This window comes from Cucurbita maxima, unplaced genomic scaffold (genome assembly GCF_002738345.1).
Source record: "Cucurbita maxima cultivar Rimu unplaced genomic scaffold, Cmax_1.0 Cma_Scf00032, whole genome shotgun sequence".
In the NCBI taxonomy this organism is placed as follows: domain Eukaryota; kingdom Viridiplantae; phylum Streptophyta; class Magnoliopsida; order Cucurbitales; family Cucurbitaceae; genus Cucurbita; species Cucurbita maxima.
This window is the reverse complement of record NW_019272048.1, coordinates 2261251-2271540: the sequence shown is the minus strand read 5'-3', so window position 1 is coordinate 2271540 and position 10290 is coordinate 2261251. Positions and strand designations below refer to the sequence as shown.

General features: G+C 35.9%; 1 protein-coding gene across 2 annotated transcripts; it reads left to right on the top strand.

Annotated features, from left to right (window-relative positions):
* Positions 1–7514: 7514 nt before the first annotated feature.
* Positions 7515–8950, top strand: LOC111467050 (vegetative cell wall protein gp1-like). Of its 2 annotated transcripts, none has more exons than XM_023111833.1 (2): positions 7515–7708; positions 7751–8950. In XM_023111833.1, the coding sequence occupies exons 1-2, from the start codon at positions 7526–7528 to the stop codon at positions 8627–8629; spliced, it is 1062 nt and encodes a 353-aa protein (XP_022967601.1). In that variant the 5' UTR covers positions 7515–7525; the 3' UTR covers positions 8630–8950. The 2 variants fall into 2 exon arrangements, with proteins under 2 accessions (XP_022967601.1, XP_022967602.1); XM_023111834.1 differs by having other exon boundaries at positions 7515–8209; positions 8276–8950.
* The last annotated feature ends 1340 nt before the right edge of the window (positions 8951–10290 follow it).

The following is a 10290-nucleotide window of genomic DNA, read 5'->3' as shown; positions in this document are numbered from 1 at the left end:
TTAGTAGCTATTGATGTTGGACACCCCTTACGAATAGGGACCATCATGACAACATTATAATAAACATAATGTTCATTCCCCTGCCTCGTAGCGTAAACGTTTGTACTATCATGAAGGAATAGGGGTATCTCCCGATGCAAGAGTGCACAATAATGCATGAGCTTCCAACATTTTTCCATTTTCATTAACGTTTATACAACCCCGCTAGCGTCTTCTTCATATCATATCATTTCTCATAACGTTTACCATATCATTTATCATTTATTTCATGCGTATGCCGGGGTTGTATTTCATGCTAGTTTGTCTTTTTGCATGTCAATCATATCATATCATTCATGACGCACATATAATATATCATAACGTTTTCATACCTTCAGACATAACAATCCACATCATGCACATAACATATCATTTATTATAACAGTCACATAACATATCCCAAGCATGTTTTCAACATATCATATCATAAACATATAAATTCATCAACTACAACATAAAGGTCACATCTCATAGCATATACATATCATCTCATAACAATTTACATATACGGGCCTATGACACGTGCGAAGCCACGAGCACATGTCATCATACATCACACAATTATAACCAAATGACGGTAGGGCCACTTACATGGTGGGGCTTAGGTTGAAGCTACTACGATTCCTCAATGCTCGCGCTACTTAATGCTATTTTGCCTAAAGAGTTCAACAATCATAAATTAAAACTACTATGGAATTGACTCACCTAATTTTACATAGAATAATTTAAATTAGTTAAGCCTAGTTATGCATAAAAACTTATGCCTAATAATTTAAATTAACTAAGCCTGATAATGCATAAAAAATTTAAACTCGACTCCAAAAATTTAAGTAGCCAAAAGGTAGTCATACTAATCTTAAACGCTTCCGAAGAGTTTCAACTAGTAGGAAAGGGTCCGATCGTATCAAACCTAAGTCGAATCAAATTTTGACGGAGTTGTACAAATGAAAATCAATTTCTCCGACATATCAAATCAACGAATTGAATTATAGAGAGTTTATGAAGGAAAACGATGCCAGAAGCTGATTCTTGTAAGAGATCGAAAATTCTCAATTGAAAGATGATTAGCTCGTTGTATGGTTCAAACAATAGAGAGTTTCAATTGTGTTAGATTGTGATGTTTATTCGAGTTGCTTGGGTCACCAAATTAATCAACCCAAAATTTTGAGTTGGTTGAATTGTGTTAGGTTGTGATCTTTATTCGAGTTGTTTGGGTCACCAAATTAATTAATCCGAAATTTCGAGTCCGTTCATAAGATTTCTTCAACCTAACTTAACCCAATCTGTGTATACTCCTATTAAATTCTTGTTAGGCAAGAACAATATTCAAATTCTCATTGATTCTATTCCTAAGTTGTTAATGTGGACGTAGGATATTTAGATTTTCATTTAATTATGTTTGGTTTCTTTTCGGTTGACTTTTAAATTTGTTGGTATCTTCTCGTTGGTTGAATTTCAACCAAAACTTCAGTTAGGCATTTTATTAGTGAACTAATACAACTTAATAAATGTGCCGTATAAATGTTTGTGCAAGTAACACATTAATTTTCCTTCTAAACAACATTAATTTCCCCAAAAAAAACTAATTATATTTGTTTTTCAAAATTATATATTGCTCGATTCCAAGTGGTTTTGTCCGATTAAAGACAAATTAATTATTAACCAATTTTGACTTTCGGACACAAACTCATTTAGACTAGCATGCCGTGCATGCTATTGATCACATGCATGCATACTGTCTTTACGTGTGAAAAAATTCATTTAAAATATTTCACAACGATGTTATAGATTTTTATGTTCATAATAACATTATCAAAATGATAAGATGGAAAATAAATAACGTAAAGTTATATGAAATAAAAAAATAAAGTATTACTTTAATCTAAGGGCTACACGAGAAAAACAACATAAATGCATTTATTTTAGTTTTGGTCTTAGGGTCGTCACTGTAATGTCATCATTTGGTACAGGAGTGCCTTATTTTTATCTGAAAAATAAGAGTATTATGTAGCTTAAGAATTTTAAGAAATATTCAGTGAGTGCCTCCATTATTGGAGTCGGAAAATGCATACAAAAGCAATTATGGTGGAACCTATCCTTTCCTAAAAATGTTTTATGGCCTTGAACTCTACTTTTCTGTCTCGAAAAAAATTAGGGAGGTCTTCGAGCCAAATCGAGACGAAGTTAGAGGAAGTTAGAGGAACTCTACTTTTCCTCGTCCTCGTCCTCGTCACTTATTTCTGTGTCTACACCACAAAATTTTCCATTTATTTTTGTGAGGATCAAAGCGGTGATTACTTGTAGGAAATTCGCGGTGATCGAGTTCCTTGCCAAGAATTTTTCAATCTTTCCACGTTTAATAATTATCTTAACAGAATAGTCATTCTAAATAAATTTTTAATGTATAACTTTTCATTTTTCAATATAAGCTACTAATTGAAGTTGATTCACAACAAGTTATTAGATATTGGAATTCAACCACCTCGTTATAAATTACTATTTGTTTATAAAGTCATTTCATCTACAATAGTAAATAAAATATAAAATTACTGTGTTCTATACGATGACACGTGCCCAGTGACTTTGCATGTGTCATATGTCTGTTATGTATGATGCATTTATAATATGCTATGCCTATGAAACGACAGGTTTATGATATGATATGATATGTTTTAGGATATGATAAATGTTGTGACATGATATATTTTATGGCATAATTCATGTATGATATGACACGATGTGATACGATGTATGACATAAATGATATGCGATAAAATGTTTTGACATAGTGCACAACTCAAAGACATGTTTTGAAAGCTATGATATATATGATATGATATGAAGGAAAATAGGAAGAAGTTGTTTAAAAATATTTACTTCATACATTATTTTATGTTACATGCATCGGGGTATTACCCCTTCTATGATGAGTACGAACGCGTACATTATGAAAAGAAAAATAATTATTATGTTTAACATGATGCTACGACAGTTGCTACTCCTTACGGGCGTCCAACAATAGCACCAGAGAATTCTAGCCCACAAAAAATGGGTCTAGTAGGTGTGCGATATTCGCACTTATGGGTCGTGTGAAGAATAGTAAATACACATTCAATGCCCGTTTAGGATAGTCACCTAAGGGAATACGATTTTAAAATGATAGGTCACATTCATGTTGCATCTCTTTGCATTTCTTAACCCTAAAAGTGGATTCACTTGCAAAGCATTTCTTAAAATACTCCGACCATGTTCTACTTCTATATTTTGGGTAAAAGTAATACATCCTTGCACGGTTGCATTGTTTTATGACAGTTTTATGTATACGATAGTGACTTTAGGTCAGTAGAAATTTAAATCGTTACACTTAGTAGGCATCTATTTAATTCATACATTTAAAAAGTTTTAATTACTCATTTTGATTCTAACAAACAAACAAAATTAGGCACGTTCTCGGTCTCTCCGACTTATGTCCATAAATTTTGAAGTAAATTCTCGAAATTCTAAATAAGTAATAATGTTATTAATTATGAACTTTGGGCAAGCCTTGAATTTAGTAAATAAATATATTAATTTATGCTTGTAAACTAATATAATAAAATGCGAATTTGAATTTAGTTTAATGATAAATGTATTCTCTGAACTCGAATTCGGTATCAGATGGCTATGCATCCCTTGCAACATGGTATACGAATTTTTTTAGCATGCTTTGCTATCACTCACATGTATGTCCTAGAAATTTTTTTAAGATGTCACCCAATATAAAATTGCTCTCAGCAAAACATGCTTAATTATGAAGTTTTTATAATTGAGTCACGGAAAAGGAAGACATACCTATAGTGTTCTGATACCAATTATAACAACTCATGCCCACGATTCATATTAAGATTCAGAATCTGAATTCTGCACTTGATGGCCCACACATTTCCTTGCGACATAGTTACGTTATTAGTGTAATGACTCTAGATTTCAAATACCTAAAGTCGCTACTATTATCTTATTTTAAGCTCATATGTAGAATGTAACTCTTAAAACATTATCATTTGTGTAATAATTTCAAAAGATTAAAAGATACTTCATCATTGAAAACACCTCATGGTTTTACATGTTTAACCTATAATGTTGAAATGCAATTAAAAACGAATATGAAATAATTTAAAAAGATGAAATGCGAAACAACCTATTTTAACTTAGGTCTAGAAATTTAATTATGTTCTATCCTATGCACGTTCCGTGGTCTCTGATTTGCGACCGCCGAAATTTTCAGATCTTACACGACCACGACCTCGTGGATCGTCCCCAGACGTGTCCCTCCCTCCTCTAGCCTTCAGCCAACGCCTCGAACACCTGCATAGAGGAAGAAAATAGTAGAAAAATTGAGAGAGAGAGAGATCATAGTTTTTCTGGCGTGCAAAACAACTCGAAAACGCGAGCCCCGACCCTTAACTGAGCAAATCACACCGAAGAAGTCCTCACCAACCTTAGTATGCCCACCCTAAAGTAAATTGACGCCACATAGGCGTCGTCGCCACTGTTGTCACCACGTAGCCGTCGTCTCCCACGATGTCCAACAACCACGAAACTTCGTGCGAGAGAGGAGGATAAGCAAATAGAGAGAAAAAGGAAGAAAAAGACAAAAGCGACGTCAGAAACCATCGAACAGAGGAGAGAGAAAACAACATCGAAGAATCGCAGAGAGTCGGGTAAGGAAGAAGGATCCTTTGGAACTAGGTCAGACTTGATCCATAAAGCGCGACCCAAGTCCAACGACCCGACCCAACCCAACTGCTTGCAAACCTGTGACCCATCGTCGGTCTAGCCCGCCTGCAAACCCGTGACCCATCGCTGATCCAACCTACAAAAACCAAGGGGTTGTGGCACGTGCACAGGATAAATGCTTATTTAGATTCTTAGTCTTAGGTTAGAATAGGTTGTCTTGCACTTCATCATTTTAAATTATTTTATTTTGTATTTGTTTTATTTTTAATTTCATTATTTCGTTTGAAGGACGTAAGATCGTCGGTATTTTTTAGAGTTAAAGATGTTTTAAATGTTTTCAACATTTATAGTAAAGATGATGTTCCCTTTTAAGAGTTAGATTCCCCATTTTAGTAGAGTATGAGACAGTAGTGACTCTGAGTAAGTAGAAATTTAGGGTCGTTACATGCGATGTCACCGTCAATCGTACAGAGGCACCTTACCTTTACCTGAAAAATGATGTAGCACACGGGCTGAGTATTTCAAAGAATACTTAGTAAGTGACCCACTGTAGGGGTTATGCAAAGATGCAAACTAGGGGTGGCCTCCATTTCGAACTAACTTGGATGTGTAGTACTTTCCTACACACGACCACACGTGCGAGTGTGAATCTCCAGGCTGTTCGCATCCCCCCTGGACCCATCATTGTCAAGCTAGCTGTCCATAACAATATCTAGAGGTTAGTGAACCCTTGAGTGTCATGATCAACATGATCACCGTCATCATCATAACGTGCGCGTCCACACATCATCATAAAAGGAAAAGTATCCCGATGCTTATGTACATATAGAAATGCATGAGGTCCCTCTAACTTCTCATCTTTAAAACGTCTTCATGACACAACCCTAGTTTAAATCTTTATATTACTATTAGTAATACATGAGCGTTAACTATTCATCTTAACATTGTTATTAATATTTTGTATGGTTGTGTCCTAGGCCGATTTCTCAACATGATGCAATAGGGAATTCATAACATACATCTTAACTTAATATGGAAAACATCGTCATATTAAAGTAACAAAATCATACATCATCATCATCATACATCTTCATCATAACGCCATCAAATACATCATAATTATCCTAACATGTTATCGAGCATCATCATACATCATCATATAACTCATACACATCATCATACATCATAGTTCCTAGTTATAAAGAATAAATAACCAAGTCAGTGCCTAGCTAGTGCCACTAGGCATATGTCGTCATACAACAAACAAGTATCTAGTCTATCCTATAGTAAGACCACTTCAATTTTTTCTTCTCTCAATTTTTCTTTGAATTCTTCCTCTTGTCGGACTTCAGTGGTGTGGTTGAAGATGGGTGGGAGCGTGGCGATCTGTGGGCAGCGGGAGGGCGAGTTGGGGTGTTGGAACGAGAACTTTGGCGCTTGTCTTCACTGAATTTTTAGATTTTTTTTATATATATTAGCGAAACATTACAACTGGTCATCCAAAATAGAATTGTTCCAAGCAAAGCACTATGAACTATGAAGTTTCAATAATTTAGTTATCGAAAATGAAGGTGTACTATGATGGTATAAGTAGTAATTTTCACTTCTTTTAAGTATTTCTTAGTCATTCTACCCTCGTGATCTCTTTCATTCAGATGTGGTCTTAGTCCATTCATGTACTCCTCCTTTACTTGGATGTCACATGTTCAATATTATTTATTACGACATCTAACATTCCTCTCGAATATCTACCTTAATACATTGATATTCACATCAATTTATCAAATAACTAACTAATATTAAAAAAGTAGCAAAAATTAAATTAGTTACTTAAAAAAAAAGTAAGATATTTAAAAAAAATTAAGAAGTTGAGTTGATATTTTAAATGTTTAGCCAAAATAGCAATGAATGAATTAATTAAAATTTAAAATTAAAATGAATGAATTTTATTATTCCAAAAGTCAACTTATTAATTTTTTAGAAGTATAGACCTATTAATGCAATTTATGATAACTTTTTGCGAGCTATTGAATTTATTCTAAATTTGGACTCACTCTAAAATCATTTTTATTAAACTATTGAATATTATTTTCATAATTATTAAATCCTATTAAATAAATTATTAAAAAGTTAAAAAGGAAAACTCACGATTATAAAACTATATTTCATTTTGTTAAAAGTATATAAATTAGTTGCTTTTTAAAAACAATAATAAAAAAATAATATTGGGTTATTAGAATTAAGAAAACTAAAAATTATGAGGTTTTATTTATTATTTTATTTAAATCCTATTAAGCTTAAAGTTTAATATTTGTAGTGTATGTTTGATGATGAAAGTGCATATCTGCTAATTCAAAAAATGATCAAGGAATACTCTCTCCATTGATATGATTGGTATGAGATCTTTTGGGGAAGTCCAAGCAAATTCATGAACACTTATGCTCAAAGTGGACAATATCATACCACTGTGGAGAGTCGTGTTCGTCTAATATGGTATCAAAGTCATGCTCTAAACTTAGTCGTAAATTCTCAATATCGAAAAAAGGACTCTAAAAGAGAAGGAGTGAAGGCAGTAAAAAATGACTAAGACGAGAGTCGTAAACTTCTACCGAAGTTTGAATTATATCTTGAAGTTTGAAATGATTAATGACCCGAGTTAATGTATACCAATAGGGTTTAAAGTAGGATAGGGAAGTCGAGGGAGATGCATATAAATAGGAGAACACATGCATGTAGTTTGAAATGTGAGTGAAGGAAGCTTGATTATGTGATGGCTTCCTACAAGACCTTAGTTGTGTTGTTTGGTGTTTTTGTGAGTTTATGTTGTTTGAATATTGAGGCGAATGAAGCAGCCCGCCGTCTCCAACAAACACCTTACTCATCCGACCAACATGTCAATTCACAATTGCTTACTCTCCCGTTACCAATACCACCTATCCGTCTCCCTCCAATACCACCTATCCGGCTCCCTCCAATACCACCTATCCGGCTCCCTCCAATACCACCTATCCGTCTCCCTCCTCTTGTACCAATACCACCTATCCGGCTCCCTCCTCTACCTATTCTTCCACCTTTAATACTACCACCAATATTTCCTCTAAGACCACCTCCTCCTCCTCCTCCTCCTCCTCCAACTACAATTCCACCCCCACCACCTCCTCCACCTCGTCCCAACATTCCACCAACTTCACCGCCTCGTCCGAGTATTCCACCTATGGCTTCACCGCCTCGTCCGAGTATTCCACCTATGGCTTCACCACCTCGTCCCAACATTCCACCAATTGCTTCACCTCCCCAACCAACCATTCCACCAATTGCTTTGCCCCCACGCCCCATGATTCCACCAATGGCTTCACCCCCTCGTCCAATCAATCCACCCGCAGTATCACCCCCTCGTCCAAGCACTCCACCTATTGCTTCGCCCCCTCGTCCCATCATTTCGCCAACTTTGCCACCTCGCCCTAACATTCCACCAATGGCCTCACCACCTCGTCCAATTGTTCCACCGATAGCATCACCTCCTCGTCCAAGCATTCCACCAATGGCTTCCCCCCCTCGTCCCATCATTTCGCCAACTTTGCCACCTCGCCCTAACATTCCACCCATGGCCTCACCACCTCGTCTAATCGTTCCACCGATAGCATCACCTCCTCGTCCAAGCATTCCACCAATGGCTTCGCCCCCTCGTCCCATCATTTCACCAACTTTGCCACCTCGCCCTAACATTCCACCTATGGCTTCACCACCTCATCCAATCATTCCACCGATAGCATCGCCACCTCGTCCAATCATTCCACCAATAGCTTCACCACCTCGCCCTAGCATTCCACCAATGACTTCACACCCTTATCAATTTATTCTATCGACTGCTTAGCCCCCTCGTCCAACCATTCCATCAATAGTTTTGCCACCTCGCCCCCAACAATCTACCCATTGCTTCACCATTGTCATCCTTGTATTTCAGGGCTGCTCCTCTCAAAGTTCCACTTGTTGGTTCACCTCCTCTACCATCAAAGTACTAGCGTTTGTCGAGTTCGCACTGAAAAACCACCATCTTTATCTCCACATTGAAATTTTAATTGTTTGCACTTATGTTTTCAAACCTTATCATATGAACTACTACTAGATAAGGTGAACTACTACAACATCAATGTAACTTCTTTAAGTTATATATTAATAATAAACATTATGGTAATTGTTAGCATTATTTTAATGACCTTACTAAGATCAAAATTAAGGAAAATGCAAGAAAAACCTTTTCTTTGTCATCTCTATTAAAATAGGAATATTAACTTAATTTTAAAAATTTGTGTAAGTTTTCTCGTTACCAAAGCATTAAGATATATATCCTTTGAAATTCATTCCATTGGATGACAACAAATCTTATACATGTAGAATTAGATTACAAAAAAAAAAAAAAATCTAATCTGCTTTGTCACGATACAACTTTCAAGATTTTGAATCTCGAACCATGACTATAAAAACCGAGATAATAGAATAAATATAAAAATCAGATAAATTTTAAATCAAATAAAGATAAACAACATTACAATTAAATATAAAGGAAATTCAATTACAAAACAATGCTACTCAAACTTATTACAAATTAGGAGAGAGGTCACAGATATAATTATAAAACAAAATACAAATGACTTACAATATAAAAATGGACTGATGCTCTGGAACGACCCCTCTATGACTGTACTGCTCTCAAGCGCTCCCTACCTTGACCTGCTTCCTTCGAACACTTGAAAAAAAAAAGGGTGAGTATAAAAAGACTTAGGAAGCAACCTATTTGTAACCTCTCATCGCATTCTTAACCCAGTAGGTATCTACAGGATTTACTCTTAGTTTTAGGAAGTTCGAGATTAGTTTCTATTGCTATATGAGTATCTAGAGGGCCTCAAAGTTTCAAGCAGTATTTTAGCTACTCACATACCCATTTTGGGTTCGAAGAAGGTGGTTCACCATTTTCTAACATCTCAAATTTAACGAGAGGTATGCCCCATCGCTGGGGTGAACTAATCTTCTGTTCTTTGACTTATGGTAGCTTTGCCTATGCAATGAAGAACTAGTGTCTTGAGTTAAGGTGGTACCTCGTGGAACTCCATCTCTGGTGAGGACAGTATGTTGTGTGCTAGCTTGCTCGTCATCCATGGGAGGTTAGCTGGAAAACCCTCTTGCAAGACCATATAGTCACCCAAGGTTGGGGGAGCGACTCATATGCTTGTAAGCTACGAAGGCTACCCGTGTGATTGGACCTCTATCAGTATGGATCTGCTGTGTAGGATAATCAACCTAAATATCAATTCAAACAACCCCAATTGACCTATGCGTGACTCGACGGAACAAGTGTCAAAGTGGAAAGGTTAGTAGAGACTCTGATGGCATCATTAAACTTATGACACCATACATAGTGCTAACGCTCTAGAGAGCTACCTTTGTGATTCTTGGGTAACATGGAGGTCTACCAGGTTCTCAGGGGAGTCTAGACAGTTTTAACCTTATCTTTCATTTCTAGGACGTTTAGGACTA